At 33.1% G+C, this 27,151-nt stretch overlaps 1 protein-coding gene across 1 annotated transcript; it reads left to right on the top strand.

Annotated features, from left to right (window-relative positions):
- The first annotated feature begins 80 nt into the window (after positions 1-80).
- On the top strand, positions 81-23,025 carry LOC111625883 (protein TRC8 homolog). Its single transcript, XM_023369132.1, has 2 exons — positions 81-495; positions 21,273-23,025. The coding sequence occupies exons 1-2, from the start codon at positions 261-263 to the stop codon at positions 22,958-22,960; spliced, it is 1,923 nt and encodes a 640-aa protein (XP_023224900.1). The 5' UTR covers positions 81-260; the 3' UTR covers positions 22,961-23,025.
- The last annotated feature ends 4,126 nt before the right edge of the window (positions 23,026-27,151 follow it).

The raw sequence follows: 27,151 nt of genomic DNA, 5'->3' as shown, positions 1-27,151 counted from the left end.
AATTTATTATTAATTATTTTTGTTGTATATTGTTTTGTATCACATATTTAATTATTTGAATTTAGAAAAAGAGAAGAAATATCTAAGTTAGCAGAGGGCACTGTAATCACACTGTACATTCCATAGAATGGAAATTGTGGTGTTATGGATTTTTTGATGCCTAAAAGCTGGACTTTGCATCTGAGATGATATTTATTTTTTCGGGAATCGAATTTGGTTTTTGACTGGCGTGGATTCCGGACGAACTACGCTAGCCAAACATGTCTCTGAGAGCCAAAGTGTGGAGTTTGTTGGACGTGATCCTACGAGTTCCGCCCGTCTTCTTGATGGATGCGGTGCTCAATGCGGGTTTTGGTATCGCTAAAAACAGCTGGAATGCGGACAAGTCGGTAGAATCTTCAGAACAACAGGATATAAACTCAGAAGACGAGGTTTTGCCACCTGTTATCGAAATCGATAATGCCTCTCTATCATGGCTTCTCCTCTATAGTCAAGGTGACGTTCTCTGTCTTTGCATAATAACCTTGTCAGTTCGTTTAACTCTATACAAATGATTTAATTCGTTAGTTAAATTTACCACAGTAATTTATTATGTAAATATGTCTTTTATATTATAAACTCCCGATATTATTATAAATAACAGTTGGTTTTAATAATACGATTCAGTATCTTAATTGAAATACAAAGATCGAAACAAGTGTTCGATTAGCGAATTTTAATGTTTAAATTATAGTTTGATTCGTGATAACAGTTGTAAGAGTTAAATGAACTGTTTGTTATTTGAATACTTGTATAGAACGCATTTTCTTTCTAAAATATTAATATGAAATTATTTTTTACTGAAGAAATTATTTGATGATTGTGATTTCAAAATATTATTTCATTTACTTTTAATTATATGAAAATGTTCTGTTAGGGTGTGACTATGCAGACGCCAGCAAGTGAATTTTCCAAGCGAGCGAGAGTATGAAGTGAGATGTGATAAATATCAAACCCTGTCAGATACGTGCGAGAACCAGAAATTTGCTCTTGCCGGCAATATTTCTCGCATCTCGCTTGTGCAGGGTTTCCTTTGCGAGAATTATATAGCTCACTACTAAATTTGCATCTTCATAGTTGCACCCTTACTTTCTGACTGATAATGCTGACAAAGTATATAAGTTATACAGTACATGACAAATTTTACTCATTTGAAAAATAATCAAATTCTGAATTTATTAGTTCTAAATTAAACTGAATATGATATCAAATTATATTTTGTGTTGGTAGTTCTTTAGTATATAGCCTATTCTGTTTGCAACATACAATATAACATGAAATATTCTATTAACTCAGATAACATACATTCATACTGTCATATTTCTTATTATTTGTTCCTGTTTCCATATAATAGACTGAATTTTTTGAGTATTTTTGCTATTTCTGTGAATTTAAATTTTTGAAAAACCAATTTATATATGTATTCTAACCAAAACTCTTTACTGAGGTTTTAATAACTTTCATCAAATTCATCTGAAGATATAAAATCATAATTTGTTAAGAACATATTACTGATACTTCTGTCATAAATATCATGTTCTATATGTGAAAATTAGGATGTAGTAAGTAATAGATCAAATGTATTCAAAAACTAATGGTTTCAACGTAGGCTCTGTGCTTATAATTATCATTATCATCAACCCTCTCAATTATATTATAAGATTGGTTATTTTTAAAAATTAGATAAGACCAGATATTACCTTGGAAAAGTGTTTGCAGTGGGTATATTCAGAAACTTAGTGCTCATCAAACCAATCTGCTACTCACTTCTTGAACAGACTGTTCAGATTTAATTGCTCAGTCAGCATTCTGCCATTTACTGAGCAAAGAATTCTTAATGCTCACTCTTGTGAGCACTATCTGTAAGCCATTCAAATTGTTTGATCATTAGAGAATCAAGAGTATATAAGAACAGTTCATATTATGTAATACTCTTTTTTCTATTAAACTATTAATTATATTTATATCAGTGATATTTATTTCAAATGTTTTTCTTTTCATTCTAAAATGTGACTTAAAATCCATACATTATACAAATTAATTCTATTTGTATAATTATAGATTTTTTTTCTTTCCTTGAACTTTTTTTCTTTAAATGTTGTAATTTTTCATACTATTGATTTATTTATTCCATTATAGCTAGTAAATGGAGTAAATGCACCTCAATTCTGGAATTTGAGTTTCCACCAGTGAGACAGAATAAACTACATCTAAACTCTAGCATCTATTCTGTATGTCCAAAGCCTCAATATAGGTCAAGAATAATCTAGACTAGTGGTTCTCAACATTTTTTTTACCCATGGACTCCTTTTCCTCATTGCACAGGAAAAAAACCTTATATTTTTCACTAATGAAAAAAGAAAGGAAAATGTTCAGAAATGTCATTGTCAAGTGACATGATGCTGATGGTATAAGATTCTCCTAACAAACCCAGGCTTTATAATTTCTCTTTGACTTTTGTCAATGAGATATATATGTTGTATACATCTATACTAATATTATAAAGAGGTAAAGTTTCTAAGTTAGGATGTAGGAGGTAATCTCTGAAACTACTCATCCAATTTCAAAAATTCTTTCACCAATATTTAGAATGGAACTTCAGGGTGGACATAGGCTGTATATTATTTAGTGATGCCACGAATATTCGGCTACTATTCGGTATTCGGCCTATTTGGCTACTTTTTTTAATATTTGGTATTTGGCCGAATACCGAATACCAAATCATGGAAAAAAACTCACATATTACTCAAAAATGTATTTATTTTAATCACAAATTATTACATTTAATACTTAAAATCTATCAGTGGTAAGTTGTGATGAATGAAAACAATTTTTTCAGCATTTGTTGATAGCAAACGATTGCGCTTTTCCTCATAAACTATACCTGCTTCTGAAAATAGCCTCTCACTATATACACTACTGCCGGGAGACGATAGATAAATCTTAGCAAATTCTGTCAGGCTTGGGTACTGTTTTGCGTTTGCTGACCACCACTTGTAAAGGTCTGCCGTCCGATCTAGGCGAACAGTTTTCATATAAAAATCAATCTCATTTGCAATAGCACTTTTCTCCTCCACATCCTCATCATTTTGCATATTTTCTGTAGCGACTTCGTCAAAACAGTTCCAGAAACTGTCGTGTATTTCAATGGTTTTATCATTTTCATTGATATTTCTTTTTTTACGAAATGGAGAAGAATCATCATCCATACTAGTAGACTCGTCATGACTAATTTTCAGAGCTTCTAAAAGAATTTTTTGTTTTGCTCTTTGCGTTTGAACTATTCCCAGGAAACTGGTTTTGAAACGCGGGTCAAGAAAAGTGGCAACCAGATATTTGTCATTCTCATCAAAGTTGAACCGTGTTTCAAGCTCAACTTGTAGTGAAGATCTCATTCTCAATAAATTTGGTGTTCTGTCTGCAGTCTCTTCCTTTCTCAGGTATTTCAACAATATGACAACTTCTGGAATCACTTCAGAGATGCAGGAAATACCTGAGCTGGTTATTTTTGTAATCTCTTCAGACGGTTTGAGAAGTTTGATACATTGTTCCATTAGCTCCCACTGAGAAGGTGTTAAATTGTTTAAAGACTCGTGATCAGTTATGTACAAAGAAACAGCTCGCTTTTGTTCTAATAATCGCTCCATTAAATAATATGTAGAATTCTAGCGTGTGCTTACATCCTGTACTAGTTGGTGGTTTGGCAAGTTATGTTCTTGGTGAATGCATTTCAGCTTTTCTTGTGCTATACCAGAGTGGTTAAAATGGGTAACAATTCGTCTCGCAGCAACTACCATCTGTGTTATTTCCGTTTGAGNATGAGAAATAATACTGATAAGACTTCTAAACAATTTTAGGATATTTGCACATACCATTAGGTTTTATGTTGAAACCAATAAACTAAATTATCAGCTTTTGGACGAATAGACACTGATTAAGTAGTAAGATCACAACACCTAGTTTTAGCCAGTTTATTTAGATCACATGTTCATAATAATTAAATTGTTTTATTAATTTACTATTTTCAAAATGGAAGTAACTGAGTAGTTTTGGCAGTGGATTAGTCCATAGCAGTGACATCACAGATCTATTTACTGAAGTAAACATTTATGGTTTTTTGAAAGAAATTTGTGGTTTATGACTAATTTTTCTATAAAATATGATGGAATGGATTCATAAAAGGTATATAAATAAAAAGAAAGAAAAATTTTCCAAAAAAGTGCAGAGATTCAATGACATCACAAATCCAAACACAAAGGCATCTGCAAAGGCTGTATTCATATACAATGCTGTCACAATCACATCAGAGAAAATGTACTAGGCATAATAACAAAATTACTTACAGCTCATTTCACAAATCTTGATAAGGCTGTAAAAAATGCACAGGAACACAGTGTGTTACCAAAAAGAAGGTCTTATATTTTATAAAACTTCCAAACTGCCAACTGAGTACTGCACATTGCCTGGCCAAGATATATGAAATGATCTGTACCATATACAGTAAAACTTCTCTAACTCCTTATCTTTAACTCAAAGAAAATGCACTTGGTAGGTCTCAGTGGAATAGCACAAAGATTTAATGTCTTCAACTTGAATTTCCATAACTCAAACTTCTCCAAGTTCAAGGTTTTTGTGGTTCCCTGATAGTGATTTACATTACTTTCAGCTTTTCTGACTTGAATTTTAATATTTAGTCTATTGAAAGTGATTCTAATTATTGGAATTCCATGAAATTTTAAGTTAATTTATCTATTATCCAACACCTATTTGCAGACAATGTTCCAGTCCAAAGGAAGAGGACCTCTTGCTTTATCTCAACAGTATGTACCAGCAAAACTGTTTGATTCTATTAGTTACATTGAACATTTTGCTGAAAGGTATTAAATGGGCTGTTTAAAGCAACAAACTATCAAAAATTATTTATATAATGCAAAAGAGATAAAAATACAGATTATTCTGAATCAGTATTTTTCACTTTATTGTTCTCTAACTTGAATCATCTGTAACTTCAAGTTAGAGAAGTATTACTGTATTTGTCTGTGATAGATTCTGTCCTTTTGGGTACAGTCAAAATATATAGTATCTGCATGTAGATTTCTTCATTTAATTGTTTAACTTATGACAGTGCTATAACTGATAAATATTTGGAAGGAATTGGAACATTTTTGATTGTTTGATGGCATAATGATAGGCTCCCTTCCAGCACAGGACATCACCCTAAAGGGGAAACCACTGTGTCACCAAGATTTGTTCTGGTCTCATGATACTGTCCATGAGTGTTACACATAGGAAGTTGCTATGGATGAATAGAGTGAGGAAGCCAGAGGACAAGGCAGTTTCCTGATTCTCTTTTTGCAGTAGGTCTGCACTGCAATTAATGTTTACTCAGAAGCAGTCACAGTGACTAAGTTCAATCTCAGCTAGCAACTATCCAATGTGGGCTGGTTCTGACCAGGAATGGGGAGTCAGCAGAAAAATACCTGACTCCCGAGTTGATATTTTTTAAAATTGACTCTGATCCCAACTTCCATAAAGGGATTACACTCTTGACACTGACTCTCCTTCCCTGATTTTGACAGTTTTCTGATCTGGCATAAATGTCAGTATTGTTCAGTTTTGCTGATTTAACTGCCTAATGGTCTCAGCTGGAAGCTTGCTATCATCTGGCTTTAACCAATCTCATCTTGTTCTACTTCAATTGATCCCTTCTCCTCAGAAGGGATCAGCTGAAGCAGATTTAGATGCCTAGCATTTGATTTGTACTGATTGGTCGGATAGCATAACTGGCAATGCATCTGCACAGTAAGCGGAAGTTGCAGGTTCGAGTCCCACTTCGGGCTGATTCTTTTCTTCTGGTTTATTCTAAAACAATTGTTTTGAAGTAGAATTACCCTATAGACCACTAAAATATCACTGTGAACCCCAATTCGGTATTTTTTCTGTGGACCTCCAGTAATGTTACATGGATCCTGGTTGAGAACCACTGATCTAGACTATATTAGATTATCTTTCGATGTTTCATGTTTCTATGTAACTGTGCCAGTGAATGCTGATTGGCAGGGTTGCTTTTTCTCTTCAAAAAATTTCTATCAAATGATAAAGTAATTCTTAGTAGGTCAATGTGGAAACAGTTTAAAGTGATATATTTCAAGAGCAAATCATTATATTTTAAAGAAACATTGAAAATATATGAGAAATAATACTGATAAGACTTCTAAACAATTTTAGGATATTTGCACATACCATTAGGTTTTATGTTGAAACCAATAAACTAAATTATCAGCTTTTGGACGAATAGACACTGATTAAGTAGTAAGATCACAACACCTAGTTTTAGCCAGTTTATTTAGATCACATGTTCATAATAATTAAATTGTTTTATTAATTTACTATTTTCAAAATGGAAGTAACTGAGTAGTTTTGGCAGTGGATTAGTCCATAGCAGTGACATCACAGATCTATTTACTGAAGTAAACATTTATGGTTTTTTGAAAGAAATTTGTGGTTTATGACTAATTTTTCTATAAAATATGATGGAATGGATTCATAAAAGGTATATAAATAAAAAGAAAGAAAAATTTTCCAAAAAAGTGCAGAGATTCAATGACATCACAAATCCAAACACAAAGGCATCTGCAAAGGCTGTATTCATATACAATGCTGTCACAATCACATCAGAGAAAATGTACTAGGCATAATAACAAAATTACTTACAGCTCATTTCACAAATCTTGATAAGGCTGTAAAAAATGCACAGGAACACAGTGTGTTACCAAAAAGAAGGTCTTATATTTTATAAAACTTCCAAACTGCCAACTGAGTACTGCACATTGCCTGGCCAAGATATATGAAATGATCTGTACCATATACAGTAAAACTTCTCTAACTCCTTATCTTTAACTCAAAGAAAATGCACTTGGTAGGTCTCAGTGGAATAGCACAAAGATTTAATGTCTTCAACTTGAATTTCCATAACTCAAACTTCTCCAAGTTCAAGGTTTTTGTGGTTCCCTGATAGTGATTTACATTACTTTCAGCTTTTCTGACTTGAATTTTAATATTTAGTCTATTGAAAGTGATTCTAATTATTGGAATTCCATGAAATTTTAAGTTAATTTATCTATTATCCAACACCTATTTGCAGACAATGTTCCAGTCCAAAGGAAGAGGACCTCTTGCTTTATCTATTGTCGCAATTTATTATTAATTATTTTTGTTGTATATTGTTTTGTATCACATATTTAATTATTTGAATTTAGAAAAAGAGAAGAAATATCTAAGNATTACTTTCAGCTTTTCTGACTTGAATTTTAATATTTAGTCTATTGAAAGTGATTCTAATTATTGGAATTCCATGAAATTTTAAGTTAATTTATCTATTATCCAACACCTATTTGCAGACAATGTTCCAGTCCAAAGGAAGAGGACCTCTTGCTTTATCTCAACAGTATGTACCAGCAAAACTGTTTGATTCTATTAGTTACATTGAACATTTTGCTGAAAGGTATTAAATGGGCTGTTTAAAGCAACAAACTATCAAAAATTATTTATATAATGCAAAAGAGATAAAAATACAGATTATTCTGAATCAGTATTTTTCACTTTATTGTTCTCTAACTTGAATCATCTGTAACTTCAAGTTAGAGAAGTATTACTGTATTTGTCTGTGATAGATTCTGTCCTTTTGGGTACAGTCAAAATATATAGTATCTGCATGTAGATTTCTTCATTTAATTGTTTAACTTATGACAGTGCTATAACTGATAAATATTTGGAAGGAATTGGAACATTTTTGATTGTTTGATGGCATAATGATAGGCTCCCTTCCAGCACAGGACATCACCCTAAAGGGGAAACCACTGTGTCACCAAGATTTGTTCTGGTCTCATGATACTGTCCATGAGTGTTACACATAGGAAGTTGCTATGGATGAATAGAGTGAGGAAGCCAGAGGACAAGGCAGTTTCCTGATTCTCTTTTTGCAGTAGGTCTGCACTGCAATTAATGTTTACTCAGAAGCAGTCACAGTGACTAAGTTCAATCTCAGCTAGCAACTATCCAATGTGGGCTGGTTCTGACCAGGAATGGGGAGTCAGCAGAAAAATACCTGACTCCCGAGTTGATATTTTTTAAAATTGACTCTGATCCCAACTTCCATAAAGGGATTACACTCTTGACACTGACTCTCCTTCCCTGATTTTGACAGTTTTCTGATCTGGCATAAATGTCAGTATTGTTCAGTTTTGCTGATTTAACTGCCTAATGGTCTCAGCTGGAAGCTTGCTATCATCTGGCTTTAACCAATCTCATCTTGTTCTACTTCAATTGATCCCTTCTCCTCAGAAGGGATCAGCTGAAGCAGATTTAGATGCCTAGCATTTGATTTGTACTGATTGGTCGGATAGCATAACTGGCAATGCATCTGCACAGTAAGCGGAAGTTGCAGGTTCGAGTCCCACTTCGGGCTGATTCTTTTCTTCTGGTTTATTCTAAATTAATTAATTAAATATTATAATTAATAAATTTAATACAAGATGGTGCTTAATGCCTCCCTCTAGTGCCAAATTTATTTGTAATTCATAATTAATATTTCCAAATTATAGCTCGATTACAGTAGAGCGTCGTTTATCCGAATCAATTGGGGACTGGGGACTGGGGTTGTTCGGATAACCAATTATGTACGAAAAAATATATTAACCTATCCCGTGTTGAAATTTTTCTCTATTGTGTGTCGCTTTGAGTTGAATTTTCGTCGATGTTAAGCCTGATGTAAACTTTTTAAAATAATAATCATGGCTATTGTATCGTTAAAACTTATTTCTTTATTTTGTACAAACAAAATAAATATATTGAAAAATATAAAAACTAAAAAAAATATACTTTAAAAGTTGATCTAGTATCAAAAACGTTCGATTCAGCACCACACAGTCCTTAGAAAAACACCACACAAAAGTGCCAGTGCTGCCAGCTAAAACACACACAACAACAAAAAAAATATTGCAGTAGCCCAAGATATAGCCAAAGATTGCAGTGCCACAGCACTAGCGAAAATTTAAATTTGCCGACTGGATAAACGACACTCTACTGTATTTATGGAAATTGTGGGAGTCTATATACTAATGGGAACATTGTTAGTAGAACTGGTGAACAATCTGAGCCTATATCTGTTAAACACTTAAATCATTTATAACACTAAAATATATATCTTGTGATACTATCACAGAATCAATTACATTGCCTCCTTTTGTTGAATGATAGTAAAATTACCTTCTTCATCTCCTGGCAATAAGTCATTTAAACAAAGAAGACTGTTATCCTCACAAAATTTATATAAAATTTTTCCTCTATCATTAACAATTAGATCTTTTGAGATTATCAATCACCAGTAAGACATGACAAATGATTAGGATATCACAATAGAGCATTAAAATCAGTACATAAAATCATCATCAAAATAGTTGTCGGGTGGAATATAAGACACTATTAGTTGGATATTGGTGATTTCTCAATGTCTAATTGTAAAATCAAAACAAATCATGATTGAAGTATAATTTCACCTTAGAAGCTGTGTCTAGTTTAAAACAGTTGTGAGGACCTGGAAGACCCAGTACTGTCCTTCCAGGTCCCTCACAACTATGTGCTATTTGATGGTAAATTTTATATTTATCAGAAAACATTGATTCAATTACCGGTGAAGTATGCCATGTTTCCACTAAACAGAATATATCCATCTTATATATTGAATTCCAGAAATTAGGAAAGCAATATTTATTATTTAAACCATAAGAAAATACCATGTTATAGAAAAGAAGTTTCATATTATTATCATTATCCGAGTATAAAACATTATATTGTTTATAATTCTTAATTTCATCATCATGTTTATCATTGCAAGCTATATTCCTAGAAAAGGTTGTTTGTTATCCATTTGAAAAATTTTACCTTATAAAGGTGAAATTTTTTTTATTAAAGTTCAGTTACAATATTGTTCAATATAGTATAATTAGGATGTGGCTATTTAATACATACAGTATGTATACTCAATTGGCTATTTATACATACTGACTGTATGTTCCTATATTCCGGCCGGATACTGATTGTATGTGCTCTTATTACAATTAATATTTTGATAATAACTACACAATTATAAATAATAATAGTTTTATTTATTAAAGTTCAGTTAGAATATTGTTCAATAAAGTAATCAATAAACTATGAAGTATCATTAAATCAGTGAAATATAGGTAATGAAATTTAAAGTAGATTGGTAGGTATATCAATATGTATAGTAAAATATATTACTTTTTATTCTGTATTTTAATTTATTTTTTTTTTTTTGTAAAAAGTGGTCTGCTTAATCTTTCTCTTCGGACTTCCTTTGGATTTAATTTTAGTTTTGAATTTTAAGTTTTTATTTGATTGATTTGAACAGGACTCGTTATTAGACCGAATTTGTTCGTCAGGTTCCTCTGGTTCAATTGTACTAAATAGCCAATTGAGTATACATATATGTATAAATAGCCAATTGCATATACATACTGTATGTATAAATAGCCACTTTGTTATAATAATTACAGACGAATGTCTTATCATCCATAATTAATTTATTATATTGCAGTTTAACATTAGTAGCTCCTTTTGAGTGCATTTCTTACCATAAAGTCTTAAGTTTGCTTCTGATAATTCTAGTATTTGGTAAGTAATCATCATTAATAAATATGTTTGAACCTTTCAATTTACTAATATTTTTATATATTTTCAATTTATCCTCAGAGTTAAACAATTCACAAATAACCAGTCTTTTTGCATTAGGTTTAAATTTTCCAATTCAATAAATACGCTTGATATTCATATTTGTAACCTGCAAGTTATCACTAAATAATTTTTGAACCTTGCATAGACAATCATCCATTTTTTTCACCATTCTCTAAATCCAAGATTACAAAGTTATTTCTTCTTTCTTTATTTTCCAATTTCATAAACTTTTCATGTAAATTATTACATATTGCATTTATTTCTACGAGGTCTGTTCAAAAAATACGCAGACTGATTGAATTGCATGGCTCCAGTTGGTTCCAGTGGAATCCATTTGGTGTCACTAGATTTATATAGATTGTCTGATGATAAACCCGTTTCCTGATTACAGATATCTTTATTTGTTGATTAGCTATGCGGGTTTTAGTGAAGTATAATTTTTTCGTTTGTCAGATTTCAGAATGAATGACCTGATGGAGCAACGACTTACTATGAAATTTTGTGTTAAACTTGGAAAATCTGCAACTGAAACATTTGCTTTACAACACGGCTTACTGTGATGTTGCTATGAAGCGTACAGCATGTTTCAAGTTGTCCCCCAGACCCAAAAAAGCTTGCCGAGTTTGATCCAATGTCAAGGTAATGCTGATAGTTTTCTTTGATGCTTAGAGTTTTGTTCACCACGAGTACCTCCCCCAAGGCTCCACAGTGAACCAGACTTACTACATAGAAGTTCTGAAACGTCTGAGGGACTCCATCTGTTGCAAAAGGCCAGAAATGTGGAGAAGTGGTGGCTGGTTTCTCCATCACGACAATACTCCAGCCCATTCAGCCCTCAGAACTCGTGACTTTTTGGCCAAACACTCGATCACTGTTCTTCTCCCCCCCACTCACCTGACCTTGCTCCTTGTGACTTTTTCTTGTTCCCCAAACTCAAAAGACCCTCGAAAGGAAGAAGATTTGAGATGATTCCCGAGATTAAGGCAAATGTGATGAAGGCACTGAAGGATATTACAAAAGAAGCATACCAGGACTGTTTCAACAAGTGGAAACACTGTTGGGATAAGTGTATGCATTGGGAAGGAGAGTACTTTGAAGGGTACCCAGACATGTAACTTCTACATAAAGTACATTTTGTTTTATGATGTCAGTCTGCATATTTTTTGAACAGACCTCGTATGTTCGATTTGTCATTTCTAATGTTACCTTTCTCTTTATCAATTTCAAGGATAGTGTGTTTAGATTCAAGATCTACCATAGAAATGTCTATATTTTCAACTCAGGCCTGCATTCTATCTAATCATTCTAAAAGTACTTGTAATTTATTATTTGAAGAGGCTTGTGGTTTCAACAAAAGTGTAATTCCTTCCTGAACATTAATCTCTTTTTTGGCACTTATATAAGACAAGATCAATTCCTCCATTGACTCACCTGTAATACTTTCCTCGCTTCCAATTCATTTCTTTCATTTCTCATGGTGATCCATCCTAGAATAGTGGTGAAAAAGTTTTCTTTTTCTGAAATGACAATTCAGTCATTTTTCAAGAAAATAACAATAATGAGTCAAATCACAAGAGAGCAAAAAATTTATGCCAACAGCCATGAAACATTAAGATATCTTCTGAAAGTGTTGTGTAAATTGTAAATAATGCAGTCACTGTTTGCAAAATTAGTACCTAAACGAGACATTTAGGATAACCTTGATACATCATTGATGAATATTATAGTTGGCAAGATAAAGCATTTAGTCATGGAGTGACTGTGAAACTATGACCAGAATTAATCACATTGATAAATGTGATTAAACTGCTATCTGTTATTAAATTAAAGGGAAGCATTAACATTAGCTGCTTTATTACAAAATTTACAATAGAAATTAATAATAAGAACATAAGAAAAATGTGAAGGAAAAACAATTTAGCTGATATATTGAAATGTATTAGACTTAACATAGCTTTAAATTTATTCAATTCTGATAATTAATCATGATCATAATCATAATTGATACTTGAACCATTTATATATATGTATGTATAAAATTGATGCATTATATATATATATATACACATCAATCTATCAATATAATGAATCTATATGTATAAATGGATCTGTTATGATTGTGATCATCATTATCAGATCTGAATAAATTCAAAGCTATGTTAAGTCTAATACATTTCAATATATCAGCTAAATTGTTTTTCCTTTACATTTTTCTTATGTTCTTATTATTAATTTCTATTGTAAATTTTGTAATAAAGCAGCTAATGTTAATATGCTTATATATAAAGGCTGTTTCTTTTTCAACCTCCAATAGTCCATAAAACAAAGACAAATGTAAATAAGAAAATGACTTTATTACAAAAAGTTAGGTACAAACAGAGTTACTTTTCAACATAATCACCATGAAGATTGAGGCATTTGTCAATCTGCAGACAAGCTTTGAAATCCCCTGTTCATAGAATGTTACCGTCAATGATTTGAGTGGGGCCTAATTTGAAGATCACCATTAGTCTCAAACCTTTGGCCTCCTAGCCACTTTTTCTGTTCAGGAAAGAGGTGGAAGTTGCTCAGCAGTAAATTGGGACTACAGTGGAACCCCAGTTAATGAACTTAATCCATTCGCGACTCCGTTCGTTAACCGAATTGTTCGTTAACTGAAGCAATTTTTCTCATAGGAATTAATGCAAATGCAATTAGTCCGTTCTAGTCTCCGAAATTTTTGTCATTTTATTTGTAATATACAGTAATTTTCTTTGATGAAAATGTAGGAAAACGTAGTATCTATCATTACAGCAACAAACATGTACACTTTGTTTAATAAAATAGCACTGTACATACCTTTGTTTGTTGTAGTTGGTGGCAGAAAAGTGGAGATATACGAACCTTAACGCTTAGAAGGGGAATTCCCTCCAAAAAAATAACGGATAGCACTTCATCGGAAGATTCTTCGAGTCAAAGTCTGTTTCGATAAAAAAAACCCACCAGTGGCTAAGTGGTCTTTGTACCTTGAACACGGGGAGTTCATTCGTGGGTTCACACCTCGCTCAGACGGGCTGGCCACGTGGAGTTTTCTGGGATTTCTCCACGTCTGTAACGCCTAAATAGAGGTCAGTTTCCCTTAAAAACACCTTCCAGAAGGCCTTCTCCCTAGTTAGATCGCCCAAGTGTTGCGTTGCCAAAACTTAACAAAGAAACAAACTCTCCGTAAGGAACAAGAAATTGATCTAAAGTTGATTGTCTTACTCTTTTAATCAAAATTTTTCTCAAATGCAATAGTGCATTGTTGTTTTCTATTGCCACTATGACTTTTTTCTTTCTTTGATGCCATATTGATTAAATATATAAATCACAAAACTGAAAAAAGAAGTATAGCACAAACACTCGGAAAAGCAATGCTTAACTCGTGCATGCCTAACATCAACTAAAATTTGACACAAAATACCGTTACGTTCATTATCCAAGACAAAATTTTTGCAACATAAAAGTTTGTTAACTGATTTGGTCGTTAACCAGGACGTTCGTTAACTGGGGTTCCACTGTATATGCTGGGTGTTTAAAGGTGGTGAACTGGCAGCAACATTCTATGAAGAGGGGATGGAAAAGCTTGTTTACAGATATGACAAATGCCTCAATTTTTATGGTGATTATGTTGAAAAATAACCATGTTTGTACCTAAATTTTGGTAATAAATTCATTTTGTTATTTACACTTGTCTTTTTTTATAGACCATTGGAGGTTGAGAAAGAAACCGCCCTCGTATATATACTGTATTTATTATGGAAAGGAAGCTCAGATGATATATGCACACAAGTTTGTAACAAAAGCATTTTTTGTTCTCTATCATACAGCCATAGACAGAGAACTAGATTATAAACAAGCAGTTTTTTCTTGACCATTAGATGGGTATTGATTGCTAACACTTGTATTCAGATACAACATCTTCCTTCCCTTTTTAGATCCATTCACTTTTAGGTCTGAAGCATGTTACATAAACTGATAATACTGTGGATGGTGAACTGTTATAGGTAAACTATCAATTGTTTTATGACCAAAAAGTTTTTCTGCAGGGAACTTTCTGGTTGCTGCAGTTTTTAGATATTGTTGAAGAGAATGATTAAGTCACTGTTAATTATTATCTTATTTGCTTGAGGCCTGTAGAGCAGTGTTAAGCAGTTCCATGGGTGTTTAGATACTCTTTAAACTCTTTTAATAAGAACTGAGTTCCATTATTAGAAGTTAATTTTTCAGTATAACCAAATTTCATAAAAACAGATTTAACTATATGATATTATTCATATTTACTTTCCTCATTCCTATAGCTTCAGGCTATTACAATAAACCACTAAAGCTACAATATAGTCACCTGATAAGAATGGTCTATGTATATTGATAGCTAGTTCTTTCCACAATGCCAATTTACCATTGGCATTGTGGAAAGAACTTTTGGAATATCACCTTCAATGCTTTTTTCGACCATAATTTTGGACAACATATCACGGTTGCTTATGTCAATGATCTGCTTGTATTGTTGGGGGGTCGTTCGAGAGCTGACCTTGAGCACAGGGGCAATGACATGCTGAATGCCATATATAACTGGGGCCTTAAGTATAAACTAGATTTCAATCCCCAAAAAACTAAGGGGATTGTTTTTAATAAGCCGGGTCATCCCGACTTATATCTTAGGGTTCCACATCTCAAAATGTCCAGTAAAACTATAAAAATTGAGAAAACTCTCTGATATTTGTGAGTCATTCTTGACTTTCGCTTAACCTGGGACCCACGTATTGATTATATTACTAAACATACCGGCTTAATTTTTCAGGGCTTTGCTCAGGTGGCTAGAAAGAATTGGGGGCATTCCCCTCAAGCTATGTCTATCGTATACAATTCTATATATATCCCCATAATTACCTATGCATGTCGCACATGGGGGTGGGCATCTAATAAAGTGCATATAAAACAGAAGTTGCTCTCTTCCCAAAGAAAGGGCTTATTAATCATAACTAAAGCGTATCGCACTGCATCTAGTGTAAGTCTTCAAGTTATCGTAAGAAAACCCCCTATTGATTTAATAATCATACAAACTCAAAAGATACAACTGCTGAGACAGGGGAAGAATGTTCAGACAAGCTATGTTATGCTTGATAACAAGAAGATTGAAAGGCCTGTCCCTTTTTATAAAACACCTTTTTTTAACATGCAGATATAACTTGACTTTTACCAGCATAGATTCTGCGGATATGTATATATATATACATATACCGATGGGTCCAAGATTAATAATGCAGTAGGCTATAGCTTTGTCACCTATTCAAATTCTGTTGAAATCTATTATCAGATATCTCATTTAGGAAATCACTGCAGTGTATTTCAAGCAGAACTTACTGCCATAAGAATGGCAATCATATGGATCAACTGCAATTATAATTGCCGTTCTGTTCATATACACACCGATTCTATGTTGGCATATATTGCTGTTAAAAATATTGGGTCGCATCCTATTGTAGCTGAGATCAATTATTTCATTAGTGTCTGTGATTGCACATTTGCAATCACTTGGATTCATGTTCATCAAGGAGAGTCAGGGAATGAAAGAGCAGATACCCTTGCAAAACTAGCCATCGAGGATAATTTAGCCCCAATAATATACAATAGATATAGCAAGCAGACTGTTTGGCAGATGCTATGGAAAAACACCATAAACGACTGGCAAAATAGATGGAGTTCTTACCATAATGGCCACACTTTTCAGTTCATTCCTAATATAAATTATTTTTATTATCTACGATGGTTCTCTGCAAACTTTTACACTACACAACTGCTCACTAACCATGGAAAGTTTGCAAGCTACTTATGCAAATTTACAAATAGGGAATCTCGCTTGTGCCCGGTGTGTCAAGTAGAAGATGGTGCCCTAAATTACATTTATGACTGTGTAGCCCTGGAACAAGAAATACTGGAACTTATTCTCCTGGAAAAAATAGGAAAAAAATATTATCTGGCCTTCTGTTCCTTCTGACTTTTTAAAGAGCGAAGATGTTTATCAAGCATTCAATAGACTAGCGAAGAGGTTCTCTTGTTTTTCACGTATCACCATATACAATTGAGGACTTGCTCTTGGGTGTTATGTCACCCAAAATTCTTACTTTGTTTTCATACTTTCTTTATATATGTTTGTAATTTCATCTTTAATTTCATTTTTATATAAAAATACTTATTCTAATTTGTCTTAAAATGTATAAATATAATCCTTATATATTCACTTGTCTGTTCACTAGTTTGTTGGCATATTACTTTGTTATATTATGAATTTTATTACAAATGCATTTTGAGATGTATGAATATTATTTGCAATTATGTATAATTATCTATATACAGAATAATCATCAACATTCCACTTTAAACATAACATTTTGTTTCTGTTTTATTCATGAAAATACTTATCTTAATGTAAATATTATTATTTGATGGAATTCCTCTGTAACGTATTAATATTTTACTGTAATTCTGTTATTTTTAAATATGTACTTTGAATTTTATCCATGTAAACATTTCCCTAGTAATGCTTTCTGCGGGACCAGGATGTATATGTTGTTTGTGCAATAAAAAATAATGAATAATGAATATCTAGATGATAATTGCTGATCTAAACTAAATTCATAGNATCTCGCCTGTGCCCGGTGTGTCAAGTAGAAGATGGTGCCCTACATTACATTTACGACTGTGTAGCCCTGGAAAAAGAAAGACTGGAACTTATTCTCCTGCTCCAGGAAAGAAATATTATCTGGCCTTGTGTTCCTTCTGACTTTTTAAAGAGCGAAGATGTCTATCAAGCATTCAATAGACTAGCGAAGAGGTTCTCTTGTTTTTCACGTATCACCATATACAATTGAGGACTTGCTCTTGGGTGTTATGTCACCCAAAATTCTTACTTTGTTTTCATACTTTCTTTATATATGTTTGTAATTTCATCTTTAATTTCATTTTTATATAAAAATACTTATTCTAATTTGTCTTAAAATGTATAAATATAATCTTTATGTATTCACTTGTCTGTTCACTAGTTTGTTGGCATATTACTTTGTTATATTACGAATTTTATTACAGATGCATTTTGAGATGTATGAATATTATTTGTAATTATGTATAATTATCTATATACAGAATAATCGTCAATATTCCACTTTAATACCACAATATTCCAGAAGGACACTGCATGTTCACAAATGGAATTATCTATAATTACGGAGCTTGCCACAGCAAAACAAAGATCCGGCAAGCCCAAGGGCTTTGTGGACCTTCGAACAGTAGAACACTTGCTTGCCAGAACCAACTTGAGACTTCTAGTCTCTGACAAGGACCGGAGGTTTGTGCTGTGCACAGAGAATGACTTTCTCATCAGGGCCAATGAATTTTTAACACAGTCGCATTCCTCGGAAATGAGTGAGGACCTTACCCCGACGGTATTAAGAAAGGCAAGAAGAATCATTGCCTTACCAGGTGTTTCCTCAACCCTAACTGGGTCGCTCGATCCCCCCTCTAATGTTGCGTGTTCTAGGTTGTTCTTTCAACCAAAAAACCCATAAGATAAACTGGCCGTTACGTCTGCTAGTAAACAAACGGTCTCGTCCAACCTATTATTTAGAAAAAGCGCTTGCTAAATTCCTTCGCGCATTAGTTCCAAATTCTCCATATGTTACTCCCTCTTCTGTAATTGCTAAATCTACCATCACTTCAAGTATTGGTACACTACGGCCAGACGCCTACACCTTTTACAAGCTGGATGTAGTATCTTTATATCCCTCAGTGTTAACCTTTGAGGCAGTAATGCTGGCTAATTCTCTACTTCTAAGAAAGGGCTTTAAAATCCAAGAGGTGCTTGATTTACGAGATGTGCTCAACTTCGTCACCGAGTGTAATTACTTCCGTTTCAACCAGAAAATCTATTTACAAAAGCAAGAGGTTCCTATGGGCTCCCCTTTATCTGCTATCCTGGCAGAACTTATTATGAGAGAGATCGAGCACAGAACGTTCAATTCCCTGCTTGCCATCCACTATCCGAGGCTGTATTTGCATTACGTTGACGACATCCTCATAGCGTGGGAAGACACAGATGAGACGTTCCTCATCTTTATGCAGCAACTGTCAAGCATATATTCTTCCATCAATTTCTCTTGGGAGAAAGAAAGCAATGCGGCAATAACGTTCTTAGACCTGCATATATGTATATCTTCAGAAGGACTACAATTCTCGGTTCATCACAAGTCCAGCATAGCTCCACACATTATACCAGCAGAGGCCTTTCAGCCTTCTCGATATGCTAATGCTGCCATTGCCTCTCTCGTTAGAAGGGCTTACTTACTATCATCTTCGCAAGAGCTGGTATACATGGAGTTAGACAACATAAGTTTGGGGGTATGCACTGCTGGCTTTTCACGTGCAAAATTTACGCATGTGCTCAATATGGTTAAGAAATCACTGTTTCCAAGTACCACATTATGCAGCAAAAGAGAATTTTCAATGGTACAAACATCGTTGCCATACCTGGGACCCCTCTCTATATGTATCTGCAGAATCTTTAAGCAGCACGGTCTTATACTACCACTAACCCCACTTCCAAACCTACGCAAACTCATTTGTAACGATAGGGATAAATTTTCCATGCTTGAGAAGTCGGGGGTCTATGCTGTACCTCTGGAAAACCTTGCAATGGGAGTAAACGCAAGATATGTCGGGGCCACTAGTAGAATGCTTGCAAGCTGACTAGAAGAGCACCAAAACAATGTTGCGAGGGGTAGACACACCACAGAGCTCACAAGAAAAGTACTTGAGCAGGGTTACAATTCGCTATGGTCCCAAGCGGTTATGCTCAAGAGCTGTAAGGATCGAAAAATCGTTTTCATATGGGAGTCTCTTCTTACTACCACCTTGGACACGTGCAACATTCCAACTCTCGAGCTGCCCAGTGTATGGATCACACTATACAAGCAATTAAGTAAAAATTAGCATTCTCCAGAATGCGTACAGTGTGTGTCTAGATCTGCGCATGTGCGTATTCGCACATCATGGAGCTTTCTGCTCGTTCGTTTTTCGAATATTTTTTTATATTTCTATCGTGTTCCTAACGACTTTGACTAAAGTTTCAACTTAAATTTAAGCATTCTATTCCAAATCGGATTATTTTCGTTTAATTCTTTCGGTAAATCTTCGTATTCGCCTGATGACGACGGCTATATGTTTGTCAAAAGTACTAGCGATTAAAAAAACGCACACGTAACGCCGACCTCAGTGTCTTCTCTTTTTACAATATGATAATTACAGTACATAGATTGAAGAAAACAGTTCTAAAATTTTCAAGAAGCAAGATCACAGAATAACTTGGTAGATTTTTGTATTATTGTAATGTGATTAGATCTTCCAGTGGCACAGCAAAACATTTTGGTTTTTGATACTAGAATTGGCTTGTTTGCTGCAGTGTAAGCTCTTAAGGATTACATCCAAGAAGTACTTGAACTAGCACAAGTTTCTCAGGAATGGCAAGAACTTTTAAGATTGAACAGTTTTCAATACTTGCATTTGATGGATTCACTTTGAATTAATTTGGATTTAGTTTAATATTTTTTTATATATGTAAAAGTGATTTTAATATTAAAAATTAACAACTGTATGTAATTTAACTGATATAATTTGAACATAAAAAAGTATGAAAACCTGTTCAAAACAGAAAAAATATGATTCTACCAATTCTGGTTTCCATGGGTTTTACTGTATCATTAATATTTTTAGTAAAGATTTGAGTGAGATGATGTATCTTTCTGAAACTTTCTGAGTTACAAAGGCAGGTAAAAATTAAATTGAGATAAACTTTTTCCACATTATAATTATTCTGGGCAACTGTTCTTTTTCAAAGAATTCCCTGTGGAATTCAATGCATTTCTGTCAATGCTTGAAGAACATAGTAATGCATCATTTGAGATGTTTTTAAGAATCATGTCCTGTCAACAACAGTAGACGGGAAATAAGTTTTCTGTAACTTCATCTTCAATTCTAAGAATAGGAAAATGTTTCAAGGCACTAAATCTAAGCTTATGGTAAATGGACTGCACAAGATGTTTTCCTTGACCAATATATTGTTAACATTGTTAACATGAAGACCAATAACTTGGTCTTCATGTTAACAATGTACAGGTGACACTATTATTTTGTTGTAGGCAGGCAGCAGATGAGATTTGCTCTGCTTGTTCTAACAGTCAAATGAAGCATCAAATTTTCAAGCAGTTTTTTGGATAGACTTATCAATAACAATTCTTTATGGTAATATATAGATCTGGAATTTGTTACTAAGTTAATGTACTTTAAACAGGAAAACACAACAAAAGTTACCTTATATTATTATATTACTGTATATAATAACATATTTATTGATTAATGTTGATCATTATTATTGCTAAATTTTTCTCTTTTTCTTTTGTTTACAGGATTTATCGCAGCATTAGTTGTATTTGTCTTAAACACCAAACAACTTTTATCAATTTATCTACTATTTGCGTCATTTGGAGTTATTATCTGGTCTTATGTGTGTAATGAAGAATATATTAAATATGTATCAAGTCTGACGGAACGTCATACAAATATTGTTTATGAAATGATTGCCATTAATAAGAGAGCTCTCTTAAAATTCAGTGGAAACTATCTTCTGCAAATGTTTCTGGCCATGATATTTTGTTTTTCTAATAACACTCCACCATGCATGTCTCCGTTAAGAGCTATTGGATTATCTTTTATTGGGCCTACAGTAATAAGTCTACTTCCTCTACCATCTGCCATACTTACATGCACCCCTTTAGCTTCAGCTGCTATATCATTCTTCTTCATTGTAGCAAATTCATTGACACACTGTCAGATGATATATGAAACTATTCATAACAGTTATCAATGGTCTAGAGGCATAATACAACATTATGGCATGTATACTTTTTTAGAAAACCAATGGATTCGTCTTCATGTCCCTCAAGTACTTAGAGTATTCTGGTTAACCAGGTTAGCTGAACAGTGTGTCTTCTTACTTGCTGATGCTGCTCATACAGAATATCAAACAAATGGTTTAATTTCTGTTACTCTAGATATGATATGGTTTGTTGTGAAGGAACTTTTAGTTAGGGGTTGTGAAACCATAATAGCAGTAATGGGTATGACCAGTATCATATCTTCTATTTCTCATTATATTGGTTATGTTATGCAAACATTTCTTCTACTGGAAGATCCTGAAGACAGGAGCATAGGAACTGTTTCTGCTATTTTATTCTTTATTTTAGCTTTGCAAACAGGCCTGACAGGTATGGAACCTGAAAAAAGGTTTCTAAGACTATATAGAAATTTGTGTCTCCTCTTTACAGCAGTTTTACATTTTATCCACAACATGGTCAATCCATTATTACTTTCTCTAAGTGCTTCAAGGAACACTTCACTTAACAAGCATGGCCGAGCACTAATTGTCTGCACATTTCTTATAGTTTTTCCATGCTGGTTTTTGACTTTGCTGTGGACTAAACATACTATTAGCACATGGCTTTTAGCTGTTTCTGCATTTAGTGTGGAAGTAGTTATCAAGGTTATCATATCATTATTAGTATATATATTATTTATGATCGACGCTTACAGAAATACTTTCTGGGAAAAATTAGATGACTATGTTTATTATATCAGAGCCACTGGAAATACTGTTGAATTTATTTTTGGTATTTTTCTGTTTTTCAATGGTGCTTGGATTTTACTCTTTGAATCAGGAGGGACAATAAGAGCTTGCATGATGTGCATTCATGCCTATTTCAACATTTGGCTTCAAGCCAAAGCTGGATGGAAAGTTTTTATGAAAAGAAGGTCTGCAGTCCATAAAATAAACTCTCTGCCAGAAGCTACTGAAGAACAATTGACAAATTTTGATGATGTCTGCGCCATATGTTACCAGGAACTGCATAATGCACGTATTACTAGGTGTAATCATTACTTTCATGGAGTTTGCCTGAGGAAATGGTTATATGTTCAGGATATATGTCCTCTATGTCATAAAACTTTATATAATGTAGAAACGGGCGATCTCAATACTGATAGCCAAGATGAAACTCCAGAGAATGCACCAGTAATGGAGCACGAGCATCAGGATTGAACAGTGAAAAAGAATATTATATTTTGAAATTCTCTAAAATAAATTATAATTATTTGTTGTTACGATACATGGATTATCGATTGTATACAAATTATTTTATTGTTTTACCATATATATATATGTATGTATTTATGTATATATGCACTATATTTATATTTATATATATATATACATACAAATTATATATGATAACTAGTCATGTAATAATGATACGAAGCTGCTGTTTATCATAAACTTTCGTGTGTGAACCAAATGGTATAAAGAAACTTATTCCAATTTGGCTCACCGTCGTACGTGTAATACGACGTTTGAATCAATCAAATCGTAAGTCTTTGTTCTGATTTAAAAAAACGCCGACCTGTAAATATATGAATGGATGGGATTTGTTAAAATAATTTCTAATATTTTTTAGATACAAAATGCGTACATCAAATTTCAACAAAGCAGTCTTACACGATTTTGTTGTTGTTTCGGTGATTTCATGTGGAAGTGACTTATGATTTTTCTGTTTGACAAATTGTGGACGCGTGAATAATTTTAATTTAGAAATTTTATTCTGAACAGAGTTTTAGTAAACATTGGAGTAATTTAATAAAATTAAATTGTCATATTTTTCAAAATTTTTTCCAATGCACTTTGATGAAAACAAGAAGAAAAAATTCATAAATGTAACTGTATATGTTTTGATAACTACGGACTATTGAAAAAATCTGATGTTCTTTTTTTTCTTTTATCATTAATTTTATTAAAATCTGAAGAAAAGTTTAAAGAATTATCCAAAACTGTTGTAATGTTACTATTTCGCAAAATTTTTGTAAAGGACAATTGTCTTATAATTTTTTACGTAATGGTATGATACGAATAATTGATGCGTAAATATGCAATTTTTAATAGGGTCTGTTTATAAGTTTCACATTTATTCGATAAATGAATATATTTTTAAAGAATGAAACTTGAGATAAAGTAAGCGAAGTAGCTATCTGCTGCACAAATATGACCGCAAATATTTACAAAGAAATTTTTTAATATTTTAACTTTGATTAAGGAATCGGAGATTTAACAAGGTCCCAATTAATGGCTCTTGCTTCGATTTTGTGACCGGCAGTGAGATCGCACAGCGAGAATAGAGTAGGAAACGAAGCAACCGTAAAATTTTGCGAAAATGCAGATCAAATTTGAACCTGAGTACCTAAAGAGGATTTAGAATTCTGCGTGACCACCTGATCAATAACGTTGATTTAGAATGAAACTGTAAAGCTATAGCGCAGGAAAAAATACGAAAATTTGACACTAGAACGAGCAACGTTATCATTGGATAATGACAAATGCTAAAGCTGTAAATACTATAATTTAGAAAAAATTTTGATCATAAGATATCGCACATTATAATTTTTCGAGTCGAAAATAATAGCGTAACAATTTGGCTATAATTTATTTTCCACAATTGAACGAAGCGTGATGTGATGCGACTCGAATAAGATTTCAAGGAACAACGAAGTATTTAATTATTTAAAAGATTTTTAATAAATAAAATTTCAAACCATAAAGTAAAACCAATCATTCTGCCCATTCAAAAATTTTTATTGTACAATAGATGTAAGTAGATAATTTACGTAGAGATGCCGAAATTTTGCATTTAGAAATACAGTACAGTATTTGGTCGGCTATATTTCGTTTATTTAGGATGAGTCTGATACGAGAGCGGATCATGAATGAAGGGTAGGAACGATGCCAAGATCTGTATTATTTAGGACAAATTATGGTGATTTGGAGCTGATTCTATTCCAGATTCCTTATGTCAGTAGGTTGATTTCACCCACTGCTCAGCATTCCGAAAATACATTAAGGAATTCTGCTGTACCGTAGTTAACATTTATGCAACTTTTTGGTGGCGCTAGTGAAATGTAAACATGGCTACGAATCGAGGATAACGCATGTAGATATATTTTAACTTTGTATTAAAACAATGGGACGATGTTGCTCTTTTCCCCAGTGTAAATTTAAACAGGGAGATTATTATAATGAACAGAAAATTCGCTTTCACAAGTTTCCGGCAGAAATCAAGAAAAATATGAATTTCAAAGTTAAACATAGGAAAGAAGGTATAACGAAGTCAACTATTGTCTGCTCAGCAGTTGAATAAAAAGTTTAATTTGTGACTGTTATTTGTCCTTTTGTATATAAAATCAAAAAGACATTACAGTGCTTTAGGTTTATTTCTATTTTCGTTATTACTTTTTTAAAATTTTAATAATTTACAAACTCAGTTTTTTATAAAGCAATGTTACTTTTATTCAAGCAATTCTTTTACATTTTTTATAATCACGGGTAAGTAATATTTGAAGTAAAACATGTGAAGCAAGTTGAGTAACAACAAGTGAACAAGTTAATAAATTCCACATCCTTTTCACTTTGATCACAACAATTTCTTTATCAAAACTTAAAAAGGTTAAGATTGTTAGTCGTCATCATTGTGATTTAGTCTTAGAAAAAAACATACTACAGTAGAGCATCGATTATCCGACCCCGGTTAACTGTCACATCGGTTAACCGACCGTTCTAGTCGGCAAATTTTAAATGTCCGCTAGTGATGTGGCATTACAATATTTGGCTATGTCTTGGCTACTTTAATATTATTTTTGTTAAATTTTTGCGTGTTTTAGCTGGCATCAACGGCTCGACCTATGAAGGGAGGCCAGTATTTAAACGAGACGTAATTTTCTAATTATGAGTGGTTTGTTTCGTGAGCAATAAAATAATTTTTAACGATACAATAGAGACGATTATTATTTTTAAAAAAATTTGTTAGGCTTAACATCGATGAAAATTTATCGCGAAGTTGGTTAATAGCGATATACTAATAAACTAATTACATGGGATATACAGTACTAATATCCTAATACAGTAGAGCGTCGTTTATCCGAATCGATTGGGGACTCGGGTTGTTCGGATAACTTATTTTTCGGATAACCGATTATGTACGAAAAAATATATTAACCTATCCCATGTTGAAATATTTTTCCGTTGGTGTCGCTTCGTGTTGAATTTTCGTCGATGTTAAGCCTAACGTAAACTTTTTAAAATAATAATCGGGGCTATTGTATCGTTAAAAATTATTTTTTTGTTTTTTACAAACAAAATAAATACATTAAAAAAATATAAAAACAAAAAAATTATACTTTAGAAGTTAATATACTATCAAAAACGTTCGATTCAGCATGACACACAGTCCTCAGAAAAATACCACACAAAAGTGATAGTGCTGCCAGCTAAAACACATACACAAACAAAAAAATATATATTGGATTAGCCCAAGACATAGCCAAAGATTGCAGCGCCACAGCAATAAATTTAAATTTTAACGAAAATTTAAATTTGCTGACTGGGATGCTTTCGGATAAACGACGCTCTACTGTATACTCTACTAATAGGGTGCGTATACTTTTGGGATCAAACTGATCCAAGATCACTTCGATCGTACAAATCTTGTATACAAACGAACTACTGTGATCCGATCGATCTCTATTTGCTATACAAACGCCATCTAGGATCAACTGCATCTCGATCAAACTAATCCTACGGAGGGTAGGATCGTTTGGATCAGATAAAAGAGATTAAAGATGGCGGCTTCCATGGCCGAAGTTAAGCTGAAAGTGCATTTCTTCCTTTTCCTATTACTATTTCTTTTGATTGTCATAAAATGGGAAAAAGATCCTTCAGTAAATTTTCGAAAGTAAGTCGACTTACTCGAAAGTGTTCTTTAAAAACATTTGGACTATATTCTAATGCAACCTCTGAAACATAGTTATTTTGCATACCGATTTGTTTTTTTCTTACTTTTATATTGTGTTAAATAATTAACCAAAATTAATTCTTCTTCCTCGGATTCTGAATCTAATTCCGATAATATTTCTAAAATGATTCCTAAGCTTGCTGTCATCTTCGATCCTACTCGTATACTTTCCGCCATGACAGAAGCTATCTATCACGTGACAAGGACTGATCCGATTTTACAGATCGATCTATACAAAACGAAAAGTATATGCACCCATAATGTATTTTTTCCCTTCTTTTCGGTTATCCGATTTTTCAGTTATCCGACCAACCTGAGTCCCCAATTGAGTCGGATAATCGATGCTCTACTGTACTAGCTTCTCGGACCATTTTTATATGGACTGTATATAATGCAAT

This window comes from Centruroides sculpturatus, unplaced genomic scaffold, assembly GCF_000671375.1.
Source record: "Centruroides sculpturatus isolate CEXI.00-Female unplaced genomic scaffold, Cexi_2.0 scaffold333, whole genome shotgun sequence".
NCBI classification, from domain to species: domain Eukaryota; kingdom Metazoa; phylum Arthropoda; class Arachnida; order Scorpiones; family Buthidae; genus Centruroides; species Centruroides sculpturatus.
Note: the sequence above shows the minus strand (reverse complement) of the source record. Positions and strands in the feature narration are given on the sequence as shown.

Excerpts from the sequence above, each read along its gene's own strand:
- LOC111625883 (XM_023369132.1), top strand. The coding sequence starts at position 261 with ATGTCTCTGAGAGCCAAAGTGTGGAGTTTGTTGGACGTGATCCTACGA. Across the intron at positions 496-21,272 it reads GCTTCTCCTCTATAGTCAAG|GATTTATCGCAGCATTAGTT; the intron begins GTGACGTTCTCT and ends TTTTGTTTACAG.